Source organism: Rhinopithecus bieti, unplaced genomic scaffold (genome assembly GCF_001698545.2).
Source record: "Rhinopithecus bieti isolate Rb0 unplaced genomic scaffold, ASM169854v2 scaffold_1012, whole genome shotgun sequence".
Taxonomy (NCBI): domain Eukaryota; kingdom Metazoa; phylum Chordata; class Mammalia; order Primates; family Cercopithecidae; genus Rhinopithecus; species Rhinopithecus bieti.
Genome location: NW_016803312.1, coordinates 415468 through 440626, shown reverse-complemented (window position 1 = coordinate 440626; position 25159 = coordinate 415468). Strand labels below are relative to the sequence as shown.

Genomic DNA, 25159 nt, shown 5'->3' with positions numbered 1-25159 from the left:
AAAAAAAAAAAAAAAAAAAAAAGCAGAGCAATACCAAACAAAAACCTGAACAACTACTAAACTAACACTTTGCTATATGTTGGTTTCTTTTTAGAAAATTATTTATGTTTTTTTATTATTATTTTTAGAGATTGGGCCTTGCTATGTTGGCCAGGCTGGTCCTGAGCTTCTGGCCTCAAGTGCTTCTCCTAACTCAGCCTCCAAAGTGCTGGGATTACAGGCTTGGACCACTGTGCCCAGCCATCTATGTTGGCTTCTAACTGAAAAAAGGTTTAAATGTTTCAGGTGATGGGTCAACAGATCCTCTCCCTGTTCACAACTTAGTGCCTGAAATGGGAAAAGAACATCAACTCCTTTTTATGCATCACTGGTTCACTTCTGGAAAATATTTTACTAATCAACGAATTATTTAAAATCTCAGAATAAGATATTCATTTCCAATTTGGGTTCTTTGGATGAAAAGTAAAATTATTTTTATCTATGTACCATATTCCCATCTCATATATTATGTATGCTTTTATTTTATTTTATTTTATTTTATTTTATTTTAGAGACATAGTCTCACTCTGTCGCCAGGCTAGAGTGCAGTGGCATGATCTTGGCTGACTGCAACTTCTGCCTCCCGGGGTCAAGCGATTCTCCTCCCTCAGCGTCTCGAGTAGCTGGGACTACAGGCTTATGCCACCATGCCCAGTTAATTTTTGTAGATTTAGTAGAGATAGGGTTTCACCATGTTGGCCAGGATGGTCTTGATCTCTTGACCTCATGATCCACCTACCTTGGCCTCCCAAAGTGCTGGGATTACAGGCATGAGCCACCACACCTGGCCACTTGTATATCTATATATCTATATATATTTATCTCTATCTATCTATCTATATATATTAGCACAATAGTGAATAGTTCTTAACATTTTCTGTCTGGTACCTTCTAGTTGGTGACCTTCAGTTTAAAAGATGGGTGGGTTTTAAGGATACCTGAAATATAGGAAAAAATGAAGTAATGTCTAGGAAGCTAGCCATTTTTATGTCTAGGTTGTCCAAATATTTTTAAAAACGGAAATAATTAAAAACAACAATGACAACAACAATAACAACAATAACAAGATAAAGTGTTTTCACCAGGTAATGGCTCTCATACTAAGGAACAAGTGATTATATCCAGAATTAAGCAACAGAACACTCCACTACACCCCACTACAATATGATAGCATCACAGCACAAACCTAGGTGGTATATACAGCTCAGAACTTGGGTTGATGTCTTTTAAAATGCTATCTACTGTAGTCCTAGCACTGTGAGGGGCTCAGGTGGGTGGATCGCTTGAGCTCAGGAGTTCGAGACTAGCCTGGGCAACATGGCGAAACCCTGTCTCTAGAAAAAAATACAAAAATTAGCCAGGTGTGGTGTTGTCCACCTGTAGTCCCAGCTACTCAGAAAGCTGAAATGGGAGGATTGCTTGAGCCCAGAAGTTCGAGGCTGCAGTGAGCTGTGACTGAACCACTGTACTCCAACCTGGGAGACACAGCAAGACCCTGTCTCAAAATAATAATAATAGTAATCATGCTACATAGAATTTATTTGCACAGGGCTTAAGAATAAAGCCCTAACACAACTTTAACATAGACAATGGCTACCTCGTAAATATGTTCCACCAATGGTCCAACCTCTTCCTCTTTGTGGGGCTCCTCTTCTGGTTCCCAGTTATGAATGGGTAGAACAATCTGCGGAGGGTGTGACACTCTGCAACATGAAATGTCCTGTTAATTGCTGGCAGTGGCCAAGGTAAAGAATGTTTTACTAGTGGACAGTACACTAACAGAAGCAGAAGAAAGTGGCTTTCAATTTATTTGAGTAGATATTCCCTACAGGGAAAAATATTGCAAGTGACATCCAGTAGAATGACTACAGCCATGGTGAAGGATCTGAAACTGCTACTGCAGGCTCTCCAACCCTGAGGGCAACTATTTTATAGTATCTCATCTCGTGGGCACTAAAGAAGAGAGTGGAGAGTGTTCCTGAGTTGAGATGAATAACCAAACCTATATATCCATCTATTTCACATGTGAGAACGTGTGTGTGTGTGGTGGGGTGGGGGTGGGGAGGCGGTTATTTAATCCCTGCTTTAAGCCATATCAAGAAATGGGACTCTTTTTTGCAGATAAAAAAAGTCTAGGATGCTGTGTGTTGTGTTAAATGTCCAGTGATGAAAAAATACAGTTTCTGGTTGAAGTCACCAGAGTGGAAAAGCGGTCATTGTACATTCCTCCTTCCTATATTGCTTTGGCTTCCCAGGAAAGCCAGGCCCAGAGCCAGAACAAAATAAAGTGTGATTGAGTTATAGAGTGGTCTTATAGATATCTCAAGTGTGAGAGAGAGACAGAGAGTTAAATGGTGTAATCAAGGAAGTAGGATATTAACTTGACATATGATTATTTTTTTTTCCTGCAACTTACACCTAGAAAATGAGCATTGGATAAATGACATACAATACATGGCATTATTTCATATAAAAAGCTGATTACAAACTAAGTTGTTATTTTTACAAAATCTTAAGAAAGGCAGTCCTCAAAACAAACCAATATCTTCTAGCAGTTTTTAGGTAAAATGTGTCTTTAAAAGAATTCCTAGACTTTCAACTAAAAGTAACCTCAACAGAAAACATCTCTTTTGGCAATCAGATGTCATAGTGCCCTTTTGAAGGTATCCAATAATTAACATGGCCTCTGGCAACTTCAAATGTTAGCAAAATTTATTGGGTTATATTCTGACCCTAGGGCAAGTAATTTAATTTCTGTATATCTCTCTTTCTTCATCTGGAAAATTATGATAAACTCTTTGGTCTGTGTACCACAAATGATTGGAAAACATCTCAAATGCTTTTGGTCAAAGTTAATTTGACTACATTGTTTTCTAGGAATGACTACATTTTAAAAACAGACAACCCACAGAAATGTTGCTAAATTGCATAGCTCTTTGCATATGTCCTTACTGTGCAATGTTAAATGAGAAGAACAGGGCACAACTTTGCTGGACTGATACCACAAACATTTCTACCTTTATATTGGTTTGTCATTATGCTATGTTCCCTTTTCTTACTTGGTTTGATTAAATCATGACAGACTCCTTTCATCAGAGAGAAGCCCAGAGAGCCTGGGTTTCTATTCCTGTCTTGACAATCTCACCACCCAAAGCTGGAGTTTGCTTTCAGCTTGGCAACAGAGAGTTGAGTTTGTGTTCACAATCCATTGTCTATTGTGAGGTTCTAGGGAAACTTTTATTAATTTATTTATTTTGCAGAGAGAACAAACACAGCATAGAAGCTGAACACATTTTCTCTGAAAACTTTTGTTTTTATGGTTATCAATCCACAGGACTGGTCATAAATTCCCTAGGTTCATAGAATTATATGTATTTGAATCTTGACCAGTACTATGGAGATGATATCGTCAAAACCCTTCATTTTATACCTGAAAGGAAGACTGTTGTACAGGAAAGTAGAGGGTTAGTTGCAGGTGAGATCTAGAACTCGGATCCTAAGTACCATCTACTCTATTTCTAATATAAAATGCACCTTCGGGGCTCCTAAGCTGCAGTGGTATTTAGTGAAGATGACTTAAATTTCCTGGCATAGTTCTGTAACAAAAAATCAAATAGAAGTCTATGAAGAAACACATAATCTATCAAAACATCATATCAAAATTATTTAAAAAGCATAGGTCACAAAACTCAGTTATTTACCCACTGAAGACTACTTCAAATCCAGAGAAACCATGGTAAAGAATGGTTCTCTAAAGATCTCAACTAAATCAGTGTTCATGGTTTTCAAAGTGAATTTTTTAGAAAGAAGGAAGAAAGCAAGCAACACAGAATATATTGAAGTAATTTGCCTAGGATGAACAGCCAGTGTGGTAATCTTACAACCCTCACTGCATACCCTTCCATCCTAAGATGGAAGCTAGAACATTACCCCAGTGAGACCCTCAGAGAGGAAGAAGACTGGGGTACTGTTAATGGTAACAACAAACATGAGAAATGCATTTTGGGAGAAGCAAGGAATTAGTTTTTTTTTTTTTTAATTAAACGTTATTTTGAGATAATTGTAGATTCATATGTAGTTGTAAGAAATAATATGGAGAGATTCCATGTACTATTTAGCAGTTTCCCCAATTGTAACAGCTTGCAAAACCAAAATGTGATATTGTATGTAATATCACAACCAGAATATTGTCATTGACATAGTCAAGAACACTTCTATCACCACAAAGACCCCCTTTTACAGGAACATCCACTTCCCTCTGTCCCTATCTCCTCCATATTTCTTGGCAACCACTAATCTGTTCCTCGTTTATATAATTCTGTCATTTCAAGAATGTTATATAATTGGAATCATACAGGATGCAATCTTTTGGTATTGGCTTTTTTGACTCTGCATACTTCCCTAAAGGTCCTTCTGTCGATTATTCATTACTGTTTATTGTTGAGTGATATTCTATGGGATGGATGTACCATAATTAGTTTAACTATCAACCCGTCAAAGGACATTTGGGCTGTTTGCAATTTCTGGCCATTATTAACAAAGCTGCTATAAAGATTTATTTATGGATTCTTTTTTTTTTTAAGGTTTGCAGCCTGAATATCATCTTTCTTAATCTCTTTTTCCTTATGATGCCTTTTTTTTTTTATTATTATACTTTAAGTTCTAGGGTACATGTGCACAACGTGCAGGTTTGTTACATATGTATACTTGTGCCATGTTGGTGTGCTGCACCCATCAAATTGTCAGCACCCATCAACTCATCATTTACATCAGGTATAACTCCCAATGGCACCCCTCCCCCCTTCCTATTTGTGGATTCTTGTGTGAACTTAAGTTTTCATTTTTCTGGAATAAAGGAATTAGGTTTTCAGTAAGTTGAAGTATATACGCAATCAGGAAATTCAAATCTGAGGATTTGGTAGTGTGTTGTGAATCCTGTTTCAAATCCTTGTTTTCAAACCCTATCATTCCCAAATAGCAAAGACTACCACGTATTGTATGGAACAGTCTTGACCCTACCTGCTGTGGACAGTATCCTATGCAAACCTCAGTTGTTCATGTTTGTGGTCTCTCTTAGTACATACCCATTCAATCTTGATTATTTTACAAAATCTGCACTCTTACTACTCTTCATGAACTCAGTGTATGTGGTGCTGTCTCTTGTGGCCAAGTTTACTTCTCACAGACATGTGCTAAACTGATCCTTTGTACCATGAAATGCATACAGATCTGCTTAAAGATGATGTTATCTAGCTTTGAAAGAAATGGAAAAATTCTCAGTATTTTTTTCCCACTCAAATAAATAAATCCATTTTGTTTATTTTTTAATTATAAAAAAAGTAGATAAAAAACTGCTTAAAATAAAGCATGATAAATTACATCAGAATAAACACCACAGACCAAAAAAAAAAAAAAAAAAGAAATTTCCGGGAGAGAACATGGAAGATTTTCAAACAGTAGCTGTTTGTTCTTTGATGTATTAAACATTGAAACCAATGTTTTGCTGCATATTTGCAGGAAAGAGTTTTACTATGTAAATGGCTAAAAAGGATTTTAACACAGTCTTAGTGAATAAACTGTGGCCAATTGTTGGACATTAATGTAGCTATTAAAGTAACCACATTCATATGAGAAACCCAACTTTAATGATCTATTTTGATTATTGGCAAAAGTGAATAGAAATTTCCTTCTTTTTTTTACTGTAAGTAATGACAGTAATATTGAAAATAGTAATCTCATAAAATGGATATTGAGAATAAAGACAGTTATATTCAGCCGTTAGTTGTCTTGGATTTAGTTATGTCCTAACAAATAGAAATATTTCCCAATTTTAAATTTATTTTGGAATTAAGAAACAGTTTCAACTTATTTTGGCTAGAAAACTAAGATACACTAAGCCTAAAGAAGGAGACGAAAGTTCATATACATTAATTATAAGCTTTGAAAAGATGTAAAATAAGATAGTAAAAAATAATACTTGTGTTTTTTTCTCTGATTTTTAAAAATAGCAATTTCCTCATCGAGAAAGATAAGAGAATGCAATTAGAAGTCAACAAAAATAAAACATCTAGATTAGCTCCAAATATTTGTAAATCAAACAAGTCACTTCCAGTGAGTCAACTCATGACTAAGGAAGGAGTCACAAAGAAAACTAGAAAATATTTTAAGCTGAGTTATAACAAAAACCCCAACATATCAACATTTTGGCATGCTGCTAAATTTATACCTCTACATGCTTATATACAAAAAAAAGTCTCCAGTCAAACATAAAATTTCTGCATGGAAGAACTAGAAATGGGAGAGAAAGTCAAATCCAAAGAAAGCACGAGAAAGGACAAGAAAAACTGAAGCCGATAAAATAGAAAAAAAAGAAAAAATAAAGAAAACAAAGAAAAATTAAGAAAACAAAAAAAGGATTCTTTGAAAAGATCACTAAACTCTAGCCAGACCGATCAGAAAATGTTAAAAAAAAGAAAGAAAAAAGGAGAAGATATAAACTACCCATTTCAATAATGATGGAGAAGGCATCACTAGAAATCCCACAGCTATTAAAAGGACAGTGAGAGAATATTATGAACAACATTATGCCAATACATGTAACAACTTAGATGAAATAGACAAATTCCTTTAATGAGAAACTGCTATAGCCCATTCAAATAGAAATAGATATTAGAAATAACCTTACGTCTAAGAATGAAGTTGACTTGTTCAAAACCTTCCTACAAAAAAATCCCCACCAAACCCTCCAGACTCAGAAGTCTTCATTGAATTTTACCAAATATTTGAGGAATAAATAATACCAACTCTACATGAATTACTCCAGAAAATAAAGCAGATGAAGGAATACTTACAAATCATTTTATGGAGCTAGCACTCACCTGACACCCAAATTAGAAAAAGATATTGTGAGAAAGGAGAACTACAGATCAGTACTTCTTACGAACATAGATGTAAAAGTCACTAATAAAATTTTAGCAAGTCGAATCCCAGAATATCAAAAAGGATAATCATCAAGACTAAATGTGTTTCTTCTCCAGAATGCAAGTTTGGTTTAAAATTCAAAACCAAAAATTAATCAGTTCACCACTTTTAATGGATAAAAAAGGAAAACAATTTAACCATCTTCATATACACAGAAAAAACATTTGAAAAAACTGAACATACATTCATGTTAAAAATTCTCAAGAAAAGTAGAAATAAGAGAGAACATCCTCAACTTGATCAAGGGTGTCTACAAAATCCCTGCAGCTGGCATCAAACTTGATAGTAAAAGGCTGAATGGTGTTCTTGTAAAATTGAACAAGGCAAGGATATCTCTTTTTACCACTTCTATTGATCGTGCACTGATTTTCCTAGTCTATGCTATAAGGGAAGGAAAAAAAATGAAAGGCATAACTATGTAACAAATAATTTACATCTTGTCCAAGAAGAGGTCTGGCCTTGGCCCTCAGCTTCTGGGGGGTAATGCCTGAGCTCTTGGAATTGTATGCCTGATAGGAATAGCTTTGCTTGCCTGGGGCCTTGAATCACAATAGATATCCCAACAATATGATTTAGAGTGGGGGTTGTTCATACCAGAAAGACCAACAATGTGATATAGAGTGGAAGTTTTGGTCACATCATATCAATCAACTTGGAGACTAAGATCAATTATATGGGCAGATGATCAATCACATGGGCAGATGATCAATCAATCATGCCTATGTCGTAGAACTGCAGTAAAAACTCTGACCACTGAGGCTTGGGTGAGCTTCCCTGGTAGGTGATACTCCATGCATATTGTCACATGTCAATAGCAGAAAAGTAACATCCCTTAACTCCACAGGGGAGAACCATGGAAGCCCTGTGTTTGGTCCTTTTCCAGATTCCACAGTATGTATTTCTTCCCTTGACTGATTTTAATGTCTCTTCTCTCTGTAATAATGTCTGTAAGTGTAATAGCTTTCAATGAGTTCTGCGTACTTCTACTGAATTTTTGACACTGAGGGTGGTTTTGGGAATCACCTGAATTTGCAGTTGGTGTGAAAAATGCAAATGATCTTGTGTGGGGACTGTCCCCTCTAACTTTATAATTGGATAAACTTTTGCATATGCAGATGGGAAAATAAGAAAAAAGTCTTTATTTGCAGACAACACAATTTTATAGAAGATACTAGGAAATATGCAAACAAAAAGCTACTAGAATTTACAAATGAATTTGTCAAAATCTCAGGATACATTCCTATATTTCAAGCCTTATTATATAGATTAGAAAGATAGCTGTACATACATACATACATACATACATCAATAGAAGAGAATAGCAAATCCAGAAATAGACTCTCACATATAATAATGGATTTTCAACAAAGGTGCCAAAGTAATTCAGTGGGGGTAAAAATGGTCTTTTCAATAAATGGCATTAGGTATTCATGTGTAAAAGTGTGCCAGGTACAGTGGCTCATGCCTGTAATCCTAGCATTTTGGGAGGCTGAGGCAGGAAGATTGCTTGAGGCCAGGAATTCAAGACCAGCGTGGGCGATATAGTGGGAGCTCATCTCCACAAAACTTTTAAACATTGACTTGGCATGGTGGTGCATGCCTGCAGTCCCAGCTGCTTGGAAGGCTGCAGTGGGAGGATCACTTGAACCCAGGAGTTGGAGGCTGCAGTGAGCTTTGATTGCACCACTGCACTCCAGCCTGGGAGATAGAGTGAGACCTTGTCTCAAAAAAAAAAAAAAAAAAAAAAAAAAAAAAAAAAACCCGGGCCCCACCCCACACACCAAAAAAAAAAAAAAGACCCTGGGCCCTCACCTCACACCACATACAACAATTAGCTTATAATTATAGCTCCAAGTGTAAAACCTGAAATTATACAACTCCTAGAAGAAAATACAGGTGAAAATCTTTGTGACTTTGGAACAGCGTTATTTCACATTAGGACACAAAGAACACAAACCATTAAAAAATTAATCAACTGGATTTCATCAAACTTTTGCTCCTTAAACATCACTATTAAGGAAATATAAATCCAAACTGTATACTGGGAGAAAATAATCACAGGACACATATTTGGTAAATGGCTTTGTATCCAGAATATACAAAGAACTTCTACAACTCGATAATAAGGAGACAGAAAACCCAATAAATGGGTAAAAGATTTGAAGGGACACTTCACCAAAAATGAGATATTGATGGCAAATAAGCACTGAAAAGTTGCCCAATGTAGCTAGTCATTAAGTAAATGAAAACTAAAAACTCAGCAGTACACTATAAGCTTACTAGAATGACTAAATACAAACCAACATAAAGCACATGCTGGCAAAAATGGTGCATGACTACAACTCTCATGCATGACTGATGGGAGTGAATAATGGAAACAGTATAGCCTTTCTGGAAAACAGTTGCACAGTTTCCTGTAAAGATACACTTATCATACAACTCAGTAATTACATTTGTGAAAGCAAATATTCCAACAAAGATCTGCACATGAATACTTATAGCAGCTTTATTCTTTATAGCTCAAACTGGAGACAACTCAAATGTTCACGAATGAGTGAATGAATGAACTGAACACTGGACGTCCATCCATACAATGGAATACTTCTCAGCAGTAAAGAGAAACCATCATAGCAAAGACTTGGAACCAACCGAAATGCCCATCAATGATAGACTGGATAAAGAAAATGTGGCACATATACACCATGGAATACTATGTAGTCATAAAAAAAGGATTTCATGTCTTTTGCAGGGACATGGATGAAGCTGGAAACCATCATTCTTAGCAAACTAACACAGGAACAGAAAACCAAACACCACATGTTCTCACTCCTAAGTGGGAGTTGAACAATGAGAACACATGGACATAGGGAAGGGAACATCACAGAGCGGGGCCTGTCAGAGGGTGGAGGGTTAGGAGAACGTTAGGAGAAATACCTAATGTAGATGACGGGTTGATGGGTGCAGCAAGCCATCATGGCACGTGTATACCTACGTAACAAACCTGCACATTCTGCACATGTATCCCAGAACTTAAAGTATAATAATAAGAAAAGTATATATATATAAAGAAATTGTCTACTGATACATCCAAGAACATAGATGTTTCTCAAGTGCATTAGGTTAGGTGAAAGAAACCAGCATCATTCTCAATGACTTACATGACATTATAGATGGAAAAAGGCAAAACTATAGTGACAGAAAATAGGCCAAGGTTGCCAGGGTCTCGGGGTGGGGAAGTGTTGATTATAAAGTAGTCCAAAAGAACTATGTGGAGTGATGGTACTGTTCTACATTGTATGTTCTTTTGATGTCATAACTTCGTCAACTAGACACCTAAAAAGGATGAATTTTACTTTATGTAATTTATTTTCCAATAAATCTGACTTTTCAAAAACCCCACAAACTCCATAAGCTGTTGAAAGATACTGGCAATCTTTGTAACTGATAAAGGATTAGTGCCTAAACTCTAGAATAGAAAAGAATTTCTGTACACTAATGAGAAAAAGTCAACTCTTTTAGTAGAACTATGTGCAAAAAAGGCTGGGTGTGGTGGCTCATGCCTGTAATCCCAGCACTTTGGGAGACCAAGGCAGGTGGATCACCTGAGGTCCAGAGTTCGAGACCAGCCTGGCCAACATGGCGAAACCCCATCTCTACTAAAAATACGTAACACCAAACTCTTTTTGGTATTGTGTACCAGGGGACTGCAAGTTAAAGTAAGGTACCATTTCTGATCCACCATTCTGGCTCAAAAACCTGACCATGTTGAGAGTTAGCTGACAGTGTGGGGAAACGGAAACTTTACCCACTTCTTACGGGAGTGTAATTTGGCATAAGTATTTTGAAAAAGACTTTGGTATTATGTCATAAAGTTAAATAGAGCCTATTCTCTCATCCTGAATTTCCACTTCTAAGCATATCCTCTGCTGACATTCTTCTCCATGTGTACTGGAAGATATGTACAAAAAACAATTGCAAAAAGGTAAATAATGAAAGCCTTGCATTTTCATCAAGAGTAGAATAGATAAATAAATTATGGTATATTTTTTCCAGGCACGGTGGCTCAGGCCTATAATAATCCTAGTACTTTGGGAGGCTGAGGTGGGCAGATTCACCTGAAGGCAGGAGTTCGAGACCAGCCTGGTCAACATGGTGAAACCCTGTCTCTACTAACAATACAAAAATTAGTCAAGCATGGTGCATGCCTGTAATCCCAGCTACTGAGGAGGCTGAGGCCCAAGAATCACTTGAATCCAAGAGGTGGAGGTTGCAGTGAGCCAAGATCAGCCTGGGTGACAGAGTGAGGCCCAGTCTCAAAATAAAGTAAAATAAGATAAACTATGATATAGTTTTACAATGCAACACTCGGGCAGTTGACATGAATGACTTACAGGCATGTGCACTAAAATGAATCTCAAAAACATTGGTTTGAATGGAAAAAAGTCAGAAACATACATAGAATATGATTTTATGTAGATAAGTTTCAAAAAACAATATCCCAGGCAGGATAGATAGCATGATCATTTCAAAGCATGAGCTCTGGAGACAGTTGCCTATATTAACATTCTGGCATTTTCTAGTTTAACCTTCAACTCCTTGGGCCACAGTTCCCTCACCTATACAAGGAGAATACTAGTTCATTTTAAGGTGGGCTAACTTGGAGTAGCACCCAGAAAGGAACGGTACATGTTAGACATTGCTATTATTCTCTAATCCGATAGATTAGAGAATAATCTATCAGGCACCAGGACAGCAGGGCAGAACCCATGGCAGCACTGGCTCTGCCTGCAGAAATACCAGATGTCATCACGGAAGCTTGTAAACCACCGTGGAAAAGGAAGGAAACCAGGATTCTGGAACCCCAGTGACAACTTGGTCCAAAATACCAGTTGACATTTTTAGCCAAATCCGTGATTGTTCTGAAAAACCAGAATCATCAGAAAAAAAAAAAAATCAACGAAGTCCAACTTCATTCAAGATAAGAACTACACACAACCCATTTCTGATTTCTTTTTTCCCCAGGCATGGATTTTGCAGCTGGTTGTCATTTCCTTGACCCTTTTCCCCCGTCTCTCAATTGATTGCTTATTGGCACCTTCCTTAAAGAATAGGACCAAAGAAAAAAGATATAAAATATAGATCCAATTGACCCTTGCATCTGAGAGTAAGTCATTTATTAAACTCCAGATGTGGCGTGGTAAGGCTAAAATGTCATTATGCTAAAATAATTATTGGAGAATTGAGACTTTTTTTCAGGGAATCACATGGTTGTCTATTTTATCTGCCTTCTTATCAACTGGTTTTTATAGTTTGATGACTACACTGTCAATTTGGGGAATAAAGTGATTTCTTTCTTTTTTTTTTTTTTTTTTTTGAGACGGAGTTTCACTCTTGTCACCTAGGCTGAAGTGGCTCACTGCAATCTCTGCCTCCCGCGTTCAAGTGATTCTCCTGCCTCAGCCCCCTGATTAGCTGGGATTACAGGTACCCACAACTACGCTTGGCTAATTTTTGTATTTTTAGGAGAGACAGGGTTTCACGATGTTGGCTAGGCTGGTCTCAAACTCCTAACCTCAGGTGATCTGCTCACTTCGGCCTCCCAAAGTGCTGGGATAACAGTCATGAGCCACCACACCTGGCATAAAGTGATTTCTTGTTTTGATATTCTTGGAGTTAATTATTACTTAGGGTTTACTCTGCTTTCCAATGGAAAGCTAATAACAATCAGTAGAAAAGAGTGAAAATTAATATCCAAAATGAACTGTGATCTCTAATGCATCAGGAAAATTCCACATCATTTTCACTAGTATTTTATCTTAACCCTACATACAGAAGGCTATATACTATTACAATGCGTTGCTTACTACTTACCCTCTTATTTCCACCTGCGCTACAGCAGTGATGTTGATTTGCAGGCTCACAAAATTGCTGTCTGGATTGTCCTTGTTGGAACTAAAACACAGGGACATGTGATTTAAATCTATCTGCTCAGATGTATTATTACAATATATGATCATAAACATTCTGTATATCACAGGAGCAACATACATTACTAACCTGATCATTCAGGAAACAAGTGTATTCATTCTCCAAAATCGTAACCATTTGTACAGAGAAATGCTAAGATCTTTGAGGATCAATAGTAATGTAACAACTGTCTATGAAGAGACACTTTATCTGGAAATACAATAGATATCTGGAGACACTAACACTTCTTTTTTTTTTTTTTTTTTTTTTTTTTTTTTTTTTTTTTTTTTTTTTTTTTTGAGATGGAGTCTCCCTCTGTTGCCAGGTTGGAGTGCAGTGGCTCAGTCTCAGCTCACTGCAACCTCTGACTCCCCAGTTCAAGCGATTCTCCTACCTCAGCCTCCCAGGTAGCTGGAACTACAGGCATACGCCACTACGCCCAGTTAATTTTTGTATTTGTAGTAGAGATGGGGTTTCACCATGTTGGCCAGGGTGGTCTCAATCTCTCTACCTCATGATCCGCCCACCTCAGCCTCCCAAAGTGCTGGGATTACAGGTGCGATCCACCATGCCTGGCCAAAACTAACACTTTTTAAAATGGCTAAACCAAAAAGGTATTGAACTGAGTTCATTTTGCAACTTCTACCTTGGACAAATTCCTTAACAACTCTGTGCATATCATGTTCATTGCCCATTAAATAGGAAGTGACAGCACAGCCAACTCCTGATTTTCCTTGCTAATAAAGAGAAGAGTTGGCATGAATAATGCAGAGAAATACATAATCAAAACAGCATTTGTGTTTGGCTCTGGGATGCATCATACCATACATTGGCTTGGCAGCAATTTTATCTTCCTTACGGGTTATTTCTTAAGTTAGTATTAAAATAAGCATATATTCACTGCATACTCACCAGATAACTAGGACAAGGAGTTGGAGGGTATTTTAAAAGACCGGTTTAAATTACACACTTTTCATTACCCACAATGCCCTGAATATAGACCGAAGGAAGTTGGGCAGTTCATAAACAAGCAATTAGGAGATGACATGGATATTTACAAAATGCATTAAGAGTGTCTAGATAGAAGGTGTGTGTTTAACAATACTTCTTTGAACAGTGGCAAAATTATTTTTTAAGTTTGCTGGGGTTTTTTCTCTCCAGCAAATATAATTAGATATGAAACAACTTTTACAAATGCATGGGTTTCAAAATGCATGTGCTATGAGGAAAATAAAACATACTTCACAAAGAGTCTCAACCAGTAACTGCGTTTTGAAGGCAGCTTCCATCTGCATTTTATAATCCTAATTATGCTTTTACTGAAGTCACTAAAAACTTAGGCAGCTTTTAGCAAACCGAGACACAGCCACATCATCACTAACAGGTCATGTTTATATTCAGGTGTCGTTAGGAAGAGAAGGCGTCCTCTTTTTTTGTCATCAAATCTCACTCTGATTCGATGGACAAGCTTTAGCACCAAGAGGATGGTAATGGGATAGGTTCTGACTAGCTTTTGAAGCTTTCCAAATGTGAAAGCTGGAAAGGATATGATAAAATTCTGCTTTCAAAGCAGGAGGAGGCAGAATTGTTCCCATGATGCTTTTGAAAAGTCCTGGCCGATTGTATATACTGATAAGACAACTTAAACTGCAACCACACATAAAAGATATAAACAGGCAAATGTCAGGCTCATTTCCTGGAATGGAGCATCGCCACTAAACCCGTGACTGAGCTTAAGGGACTTGTTCCAGAGGCTGAACCCCAGTTTCCAGGCCATTTTATTAAGATCACATCTGGGGAGGATCAGTCAACTAAAAAAATGTCTGTGTGTGTTTTTAAGGCAGTATTCTGAATTCTAACCACTAAGAAGTAATTAAGTAATTTTACTTATTGTAGACTTTATGGTTCCAAATATATTATGAGTAATTCTTTAGTTTGGAAATTTAAATATATTTGTGCCATAGATTAACCAGACTTTTTTCTATTTCTAGTTCACTACTGCTTGGCAGCTGTGGAAATCATAATTATGAAAAAACAAAGTTTCATATAAGTTATTGCATAATTCTATTGTATTTTCTTCCCAAGTGGTTTAAATAACACACTTCCCATTACCCACAATACCGTGAATATGTAAATAGACATTGAACATTGAAATCATCCTTGAAAACAAGTCTAACACTAGGCTTTTAGAGGCTGTTTTGAAACGTGGCAAGAACAGCAGCAGATTCTGAGTCCAGACCTTCTGGTCGGCTAATCAAAATCATCTTTTGTCACACAGACTTGCCATGACACTCGCTACTGCATACCAGTGGTGTCAGCAAAATCTCCTGGTAAGAAAGGAACCAGTCTTGATAAATAACTTGGATGCTTCCTTGACCTCTTTCCTGAAAGGAAAGCTCCCTCACTAATACCACTGCTACATCCAAACAAGCCATCCATCACCGCCATGGAAGCTGAACTATTTAAACTGTTGGTGCTGGTTCTACACAAGGAATGATGAATTTCCTCTCTACAACTGCACCCTATGTTATATACTATGGATAGACTTGTTTTTCACGTTATTACTTGGATGCTATTTTCTTTTTCCTTACTATTTCCTATTTCCTATATTCTAACATTCCCTCTATGCTTTCTGCAGTCTTTGGAATGTCAGCAAAGATAACACAGTATTCATCTCACCATTACTAAGGAAGCAACTCTGAGATGGTTACCAAGACCTGTTTGTATGTGGCAATTGCAATCTGAGACCTGTTGGACACAGGGAGGAAAATGTTTATGTCATGTAGAGTGAGGGCATGGAGAGATCGCTTAATGCAAATATTTGGTAACAGGAAATACTTTAAGTTTATTAACATATAAAGCCCATTTCTCTCTTGACTTCTATTTGTGGAAAAGGGATTCATTAAATGCAGGTCATGGCAGTCAATACATGCCTGTAAGAGTTTAGACTTCAGAACATTTGGTTTAATTTATTTTTGGTTTAAACACATTTAAACCAAATACAAAACCATGCATCTACACACTTATTTACAGCTTTGGAGTCAGCCAGCAAACCATGCAGATAAATGCTCAGCTCTCAAATACCCTAGTAACTGAATTTTTACAGTGTGTTACTCAAACACTGTATTCTTTTTTTTTTTTTTTTAAGATGGGGTCTCACTCTTATCACCCAGGCTGGAGTGCAGTGGCGCAATCTTGACTCACTGCAACCTCTGCCTCCTGGGTTCGAGCGATTCCCCAGCCTCAGCCTCCAGAGAAACTGGGACTACAGGCTTGCCCCTGTACTTTTATTAGAGAAAAGGTTTCACCATGTTGGCTAGGCTGGTCTCGAACTCCTGACCTCAAGTGATCCACCTGCCTTGGACTCCCAAAATGCTGGGATTACAGAGGTGATCCACCGTGCCCGGCCTCAAACACTGTATTCTTGCTTTTATACCTATAATGTATGTTTTGGGAATTTAATGCTATATGTATATTTCAATTCTTTCTGCATTTCTGCATTTTTATATTTTTTTAGGGTAATGTTAAAATAGTCATGAGTAGAAATGGAATGTAATCAGTCATGACCCTTTGTTTTAGATGAAGGGGAATGTTAAGAATGTGGTCATTTCTATTTTACAGCAAATTCGGCACTTCATTACTGAATTCATTATTTAAATGATGATCTACAGGATGGACTTGGCGAAGGCCTCTAGAACACTACCTAGTGTCTTTTGCTTCTTAGATGAACTACTAATTGCATCCATCCTCTTTTGTAACTTCAACCAAGAGTGAGGAGGAAATATCAATGAATTTCCTTTGTACCAGACTTCCTTTCTATACAAAGGTTGTGTATTTTATGAGAGATGTATCTTTCCCCAGGTGACACAAAGCTTCATGTCAGTGGAGGATCAATGGCACAGACAATGATGGAGAGGAATAGAAACTTCAGGTTACTGTCTGGAGGGATGGTGGTACTTTGCCAAGACATGTTTTCTGTTTTTTTTTGTTTCTGTTTTGTTGCATTTTCTTAAGATACTTAGAAATATCAACAGAAGATTTCCAAAGTAAAATATTTAGGGCTTCCTAAACCTTTAATATATTTTGTAGATACAAAGAAATAATTTAACATGCTTTTGGTAAAATGAAGGAATATTATGGAAGAGTTCATTCCATCTATACCCCATCACTAAATTTTACCCAGATTTAAAAAACCCAAAATTCAGCAGAAAATGTCTAAGTTAAATTCAAAAAGATTTCATTAAGGTCAGAAATGAACACCTAAGGTAAGTTGAGAAAACCTTCCTCCCTAGAAATCTATCACAAAGTTTGGGGTGGGAGAGTAATTTGTGACATGGGTTGTGGATTTTACAAATCTGCTACATTCTTACAGACTTTATATATTTTTTAAAATCTTAAGCCTTTTGCTGAAGTAGTTATTTAAAAAGTAATCCATTGCATGGAGTCATTATTCTAAAAGTTATCACACTCTAATGATACTTCTTGCAAGATATTAAGATAAACTTAGAAATTAACCATCTTGCACACTAGTGTTTGAGACTCAAATTGTAGATACTGACTTCATATTCATTTAATAGAGCAAGGGTTCAACATGCCAGGCACGGTATAAATAAATACAGAAGGCTTGCATGTCCTGTTTATATCAGTGTTTTTCAAACTTTTAAAGCTGCAGACCACAAAAAATATTTACATCTCACTAGACATCTTACTACACATATTTATACTTACTGAAAGGAACATTTCATAAGCTGTACTAGTATATACTATACTATATTATATTATATTGTATGTTACTTTCCATTCAATTTCCTTTTAATATGGGTCTAGAGCCATTCAACTGATTCCATCACCCAGTTAATGGGTTTAAGTTCACAGCTGGAAGCCCCAGTCCAAATGCCACATTACTTTCTTCAGGTCTTCTATTTCACAAAATATTATTTTCAGCCACGAAGGAGCAAACAGAATAGGTGGTAAGAAGGTGAAGTCACAGTTGAATTCTCAAACAGTGTCAGCCTTAGAAAAGAGAGGCAGCTACCTATATGGCTAGGCTTATCATTGCTAGAGAAGGGTTTGCCCTCAAAATAGAGTATCTCACCTGCATCCTGCCACAGTGCTCACAGGTAAGCCATCAGAGAGTCATTCATTCTTGGAAATTGAAGAGACTTCAGGATTGCCAATGCAAAATCTATGCTTTTTTGCATAGATTTTGTTCTCAGGGACTAGCTGATGCCCAGCTGAGAGCATGGAGTTAGGGTGGGGAAAGGCATGCGCTTTGGAATGAGGAAAAGTGGAAGTAAAGCAGGTGGGAGGGTGCCCAGGACAAAATTTTGCTATCTCATAACTTGGTCTATATAATTTAATCTCTTTTTCAAGACCCCTAAAATGTTGAAATTACTGAAATAATTGAGGAAAACAAAGAATAAATGAGCTGTGAAAGTCTGGGTTCTAATTTCAGATGAGCTTTTAAGGCCAAGGACCTTGACAGGTGGCATCATTTCACTGTGGATCTCTTTTCTGTTGAGTGCTGTCAATAATACAGGCAGGTAAAGGTCTAACCTTCTGATTTGGAGATCGAAGTTAATGCTCATGTTTGTTTTCTCGAGACGTGCAACTGCAAATCGGAGGCCCAGGGAATACTAAAAAAGAAAATAAAATCACACAGGACACAAAGTTATTACATGAGAGTAGCTTGTACACAACATCAAAATATTTTGTTAATTCATTACTGCAAAACCCCACCCTGGATCACTGTAACTCTCTCCTTTGTTCTGCTTCTAACCCAGGTGGCTGAGAGCCGAGAGAAGTCATGCAATGAACTGCAGGCCCCAGAAGATTCAGGTTACAGTACAGATTGGTTCTCTTTCTCCATTTAGTTGTGTATTGCCTCTTCTCCTGCCACCTTTTTGTGTGTTAAATTGAAAATAATCCAAATACATGAGAAGACACTGATTGATTGATTGATTGATTGACTGAGACAGGGTCTTGCTCCATCACCCAGGCTGGAGTGCAGTAGTGTGAGCGTGGCTCACTGCAGCCTCAACTTAGGGGCTCGAGTGATCCTCCTTCCTTAGCCTCCCAAGTAGCAAGGGCCACAGGTGCACACCACCACACCTGGTTAACTTTTTTGTTATTTGTAGAGACAGAGTCTAGTCTGGTCTTGAACTCCTGATTTCACACAGTCCTCCTGCCTTGGCCTCCCAAAGTGCTGGGATTACAAGCATGAACCATCACACCTGGCCAGAAATTGACTTAGAAAACTATGATGCTTCTATTTAACGGACATTTATGTAGTCATTGAAATTATAGCTGTGAAGTCAATGCAACAATATGGAAAATGCTTCTAATGTAATAACGATCAACAATGAATGAAGGTTACAATGTTTATGTGCAATGCTCCTCAGCTATGGTTTTAAAAGTCTACAAATCACAAAATTCTTCTACAGTACAGGAGCGTGGATGTATTATAGGAAAATGTTTCAGAATAATATGTTCTAGTTGAGGTTACAGTTATATGGATTATTTTTTCCTTTTAAATTTTCCAAATTTTAAAACTGCTTTTATTGTTTTCATAACCTGTAAATAGATAAAAACATGGGGAAAATAAATTCAATGGTGATATAAATAAGGAAGTAAAAATAATAGTTAACACATCTGTAATATTGTGTTACTTACTCTTCCAAGCACTGTACTATGCCTTACACACGTGATCTCATGTAATCCCAAAAAGCACTCTGGGATAGGGGCTGTTGTTGCTGACATTATACAATTGAGCAGCAACCTGAGGATTAGAGAGATGAAGTACCTTGCTCCAGGTGCAGTGCAAATAAACCACAGAGCTAGAATTTAAATCCCTGCAAGCTAACTTTCAAATCTGTTGTCACAGCCACTGTAGTATCAGAATCAAACCATTAACAAAAACTCACATTCACATGAATCACTAATAATTTGAACTAATAATAAATCATCTCTTTTGTCACAAATCAGTAGCACCAGTTCACCAGCCTTTGCCAAATGTGCTTCAAATCACGTACCGTCCTAATGGCTTTACATTTGTCATATCATTCATTGCTCCAAACACTCCTATAGGTATGTATTTTCTCATTTCAGTGTGACTTGCTCAAAATATCACAGTTGATAAAAGGTATAGCCCGTATTTAAACCCAGTTGTGTCTTAATTATAAGGCATTATGCCCCAGCAAGGATTATTTTATTTTATTTTATTTTATTTATTTATTTATTTTTTTGAGACAGAGTCTTGCTCTGTCACCCAGGTTGGAGTGCAGTGGCATGATCTCAGCTTACTGCAACCTCCACCTCCCGGGTTCAAGTGATTCTCCTGCCTCATCCTCCTGAGTAGCTGGGATCATAGGTGTGCACCACCACGCCAGTATTTTTAGTAGAGATGGGGTTTCATCACGTTGGCCAGGCTGATCTCATACTCCTGACCTCGTGATCCACCCGCCTTGGCCTCCCCAAGTGCTGAGATTACAGGCATAAGCCAACGTACCTGGCCAGATGAATTTTTTAATAATTCCAAAGGAGCAATTTTCTATTAGCCTCCTCTCTCTTTTTCAGAAGTCTTTTAGCTTTTACTTGCCTTTTCTACTTGAAGAACTCCTAAATCACGCCTCAAAGCTCGGGAGAGGAGATATCTCCTGCAGTACATTCTCTGATTCTATGGGCTGGACCAGGCAAAATTGTTCTCCTTTTTATTCTCTGTCTCCTTTTTTACCACTCTTCCACCACTCAACTTATGACACTGCTAATTTTGAGTTTCTTATTGAGTGAAGGTTGTATGTTTTTATCTTTATATTGCCAGACTCTAGCTTAGAACCTGGCTTATAGAAGCAGTGCAATAAAAATTGCCAAAAGAGGCCAGGCGCAAGGGTGGCTAACTCCTGTAATCCCAGCACTTTGGGAGGCAAAGGTGGGCAGATCACAAGGTCAGGAGTTCAAGACCAGCCTGGCCAACATTACGAAACCCCGTCTCTACTAAAATACAAAAATTAGCCAAGTGCAGTGGTAAGTGCCTGTAATCCCAGCTACTCGGGAGACAGAGGCAGGAGAATCGCTTGAACCCGGGAGGTGGAGGTTGCAGTGAGCTGAGATTGTGCCATTGCACTCCAGCCTGGGCAATAGAGTGAGACTCCATCTCAAAACAAAACAAAAAAAATTGCCAAAATTGCCAAAAGATGAGAGTTTGTTTTTGTTTGCTTATTTCTAGTGACAGAAAACTTACTGTATTGCGATAGAGGCTACCTAATGTTGGTTTTCATTATAGAACAATCAGCCTGGGACAAAGACCATTGAAGATGTGACAATTTCATATTGGTAAGAGGTGCATGTGTCCTTAACTAGTACCAAACACCAGATCTCATGGCATTGATTTTAAAGCACTTTCATTGACCCCACCGTTTAAAAAAAATTTTCCCATGAGAAAATTTGCAACTTGTTATGAATCTTATTGGCATATAAATATCTTATATTACTATAGCTACTCTATGGAAATGACTTTACTATTTAAAAATCAGAAGTAAAACTTCTGAATACTACCTTGAATATTTTGTTAAGTTAAAATACAAAGTCACTTGAAAATGATTTTCAAAAGATATTAGATAAAACTAAACATTCCTGGCAATTTATGATGCTTTTAAAATCTTTAGCACTGCTTTTCCATTTGGAATTTTACCACAACCCACTGAGAGTATTCTTTTTAAAGTGCAAAATGAAGAAGAATATAAATCAAAGTGTTTTTTAACAAAACAGAATGCAATAAAATTTGATGTGTTTAATGGCATTAAAGAATGAGATAAGAAAGCTATTAGTTTCTTCTATAGACCTCAGAGATAAACGAATATAAACAATTTACTTCCCTGTAAAGATTATTTGCTGGTAAAATGAATTGACATCCTTTCACATAAACACATTTGTGGTTAAGACCACTGCCATTTTTCCTCCACTTTGAATGATACTGGTGGCCAGTTTTGTTCAAGATTATCCTTAGATGACCTCTGGTCTAGCTGTAACACTTCTAATACTGAAAAAGGAACGAGTGGTCCATCATCTACAAATGCTAACACTGTTAGCTATCACCTCAATTCATTTCTCTTTTGTCTTAGGTAACCCTCTTCATATTAAATTAGGCCATCGATGCTGGGCTCGGTGGGACACGTCTGTAATTCCAGCATTTTCGAAGGCCAAGGCAGGTGGACCACCTGAGGCCAGGAGTTCGAGACCAGCCTGGCCAACATGGAGAAACCCCATCTCTACTAAAAATACAAAATTAGCCTGGCACGTTGGCATGCACCTGTAATCCCAGCTGTCCGGGAGGCTGAGGCAGAAGAATCGCTTGAACCCAGGAGGCAGAGGTTGTGTTGAGCCAAGATCGTGCCATTGCACTTCAGCCTGGGCAACAAGCGTGAAACTCCATCTCAAAATAAAATAAAATAAAATAGGTGGTTGGATTTTTCTCAAAAACTAGCAAAACGATTCATTAGCTTTCAGATAAAAGGACTATGATAGTGAAAAATGTTCTAATATCTCAGTGTAGACATCCCATTCTCTCTTTCAATGCTTCATTTTAAAGTCTCATCTGTTACTCATTCGTTTTTATCCAAGGGCTTTTCACCATGTTGCAGACCAGATAGAACACGGGCTTTGCGGTAAGGCTTGGTTTGAATCTTGGTTCTAACCTTTACCCTCTGTGAGGCTTTGACCAATTCATTCAACTTCTCTGAGCTTCAATTTCCTCATCCATAAAATAAATACTTGACTCACAGGGTTGTTTAGAAAATTCAATAAAATAACATTAAAAAGCTCCCCTCGTCCCACTGCTGAGTTTATAACCTAGAGGACAATCAATCCATGATCACCAATAATAATCTGTCATAGGAATGTACTTGTCATTGACAAATGTATTTATTTTTGCCCCACGAAGCGAGTTTACTATACTTTCAGCACATTTTTGAATACCCAAGATCGAGGCAACATTATAGCATAAAAGAGCAAAAATATCATTCTAGCATAATATTGTAACTTGAGAAAAGTTTCAAATGCTCAGGCGAAAGTATGAAACATCAGGCTAAAAGGTTTATTAACTGAAAGACTTATCAGCATCTTTAAAAATGTAAATACATACCTGAATCTTCCAAGGAAGGACGTGACATTCAACAGTGACCATAGAATTCCCTTTTCAAGGCTGCTCTCAGGGGACTAGCACTCTTTGGAATAAACTTTGGGAAGTTGTTTTAATACAAACCTACATAATGATGACTTTCCTTGAAGTTTTTTTCAAACAGGCTATTTCACTGGTAATCATAAACATCTAATTTTGAATAGAGGACTATGTATGTTCAATTTATGTAAGCTTTGTTAATACTTTCAGGGTTCAGAATTTTTTTCTGACTTTACTTCATAAAATAATTGCTTACTGTAATATTTATTACCAGTTACCATGCATATACTTAACTGTAATGGGATAAAATTAACATATTGGCCTGTGATCCCAGCACTTTGGGAGGTTGAGGCAGGTGGATCACGAGGTCAAGAGTTTGAGACCAGCCAGGCCAACATGGTGAAACCCCCATCTCTATTAAAAATACAAAAATTAGCCAGGCATATTGTTGGACACCTGCAATCCCAGCTATTCAGGAGGCTGAGGCAGGAGAATCGCTTGAGCCCAGGAGGCAGAGGTTGCAGTGAGCTGAGATCGTGCCACTGAACTCGAGCATAGGTGACAGAGCAAGACTCCATCTCCAAAAAATATATATAATTATTTATTTATTTATTGTCCACAAGTAATCCCGAATGGAAATTTCCTAAATCTGGAAACAAAAAGGAGAAGTACAAGAAAAAGGATGAGGAGGAGGAGAACAAAGAACTATTTTTTCACATGCACGTTGGAGATCATTATTAATCTTTATTTTTTCTCCTTGCTATAAAACTACAATTTTCTGTGTAATTCTTAAAGTGAGATAATGGAAAATATAAACTTGGTGAAGCTGATTAAAAAACTGGGTTATGATAACTTTTTAAATATGAAGATACTCTGAATGATATTTATATAGGAGGTATATTCGAAATAAAAGTTAATGTAATTGCCATTGCTAAAATCTTTGTCCTAAGTTGGTTATTTTTAAAGTCTTTAACTTACATTGCATTTCTTTTGAAATTCAAATAAAAAGTATTTAAAGAAAATATCTGTAGTAAAAACAAAGTCTGCATAGATTTGTTGCAACTAAACGACACGCAAGAGTTATGTCTAAAGAGAAAGCATAGAAGAGCCTGCCTCTTTCTGTGTTTCTAGCCTGAGACGATTCACTCTGTGTAGGCTGTAATGTGAAATCCCACTACTCTGGCAATTTCCTGCCTAATTTGTTGTTGCTGCTAGGTGCTGAGTTGCTGAGTGGTAACCTGAGAGCTTTCCATTTGTTCCCTGTAAAGTCCAGTTAGAAGGAAATCGGTCAGTATTTCTGGTTCTCTCTTACATTTGTTCCAGACACCATAGGGTTCCCAAGGTCACACACCACCATCCTGGTTACATTTTCCATCTTGTACTCACAGCTCAGTGGTCGAAATCCCTACAATGGGAAAGAACAGGGGATTTAGGGGGCAGCATAAATGACATCTTGACACAAAAGCCATGCTGGGGGCCTGGGAGCTCCCCTGGATCTCAAACACCCAGGAGGGTGACAGTGCACAAAAAGTAATTGATGACTCTTAACTCAGAAGAGAAAGTAGAGAAAGAAAAGTAAAAGTTAAATTTTAGAAATAAATGTATTGGGTGGGTAAGCATATTTATTGTGTTTCATTAAGGAAGACAACGCATAATATAGTATTTATATAAATAGTTTAGACAATATCTTCACTAATGTTAATGTGAAACTCAGAGCATGAAAATCACAAATTATTAAACATGAGTAAATAAATTTATTCTATTAAGCTTTACAAAAACAAAATGATCGTAATATGTATAGATTATCATAAGATTCAATCATCATTTGCCAGAGAATTGCCTTGAACACCAATTTCTATACACTGTGGTCCCATTTTGAGATCATGCAATTGACTTTCTTCCATTCTTCATTATTTCAGATGTAAAGAGAATGCCTTCATGTTTAGCAGTACTTCCTATTTCCTTTCCTACCCCTATATCCTATTCCAAGTAGAGTTC

The 25159-nt window shown here is 37.2% G+C and overlaps 1 protein-coding gene across 3 annotated transcripts in view; it reads right to left on the bottom strand.

The window, feature by feature from the left end:
• Nucleotides 1–25159, bottom strand: part of ITGA8 (integrin subunit alpha 8) — a 221473-nt gene that overhangs the window by 76193 nt on the left and 120121 nt on the right. For all 3 annotated transcript variants that reach the window (XM_017874126.1, XM_017874144.1, XM_017874133.1), the window contains exons 21-24: nucleotides 24474–24566; nucleotides 18544–18623; nucleotides 12892–12972; nucleotides 1637–1742 (exon numbers count right to left, since the gene is read on the bottom strand). In XM_017874126.1, coding sequence (XP_017729615.1) covers nucleotides 1637–1742; nucleotides 12892–12972; nucleotides 18544–18623; nucleotides 24474–24566 — 360 coding nt within the window. The remainder of the gene's footprint in view (nucleotides 1–1636; nucleotides 1743–12891; nucleotides 12973–18543; nucleotides 18624–24473; nucleotides 24567–25159) is intronic.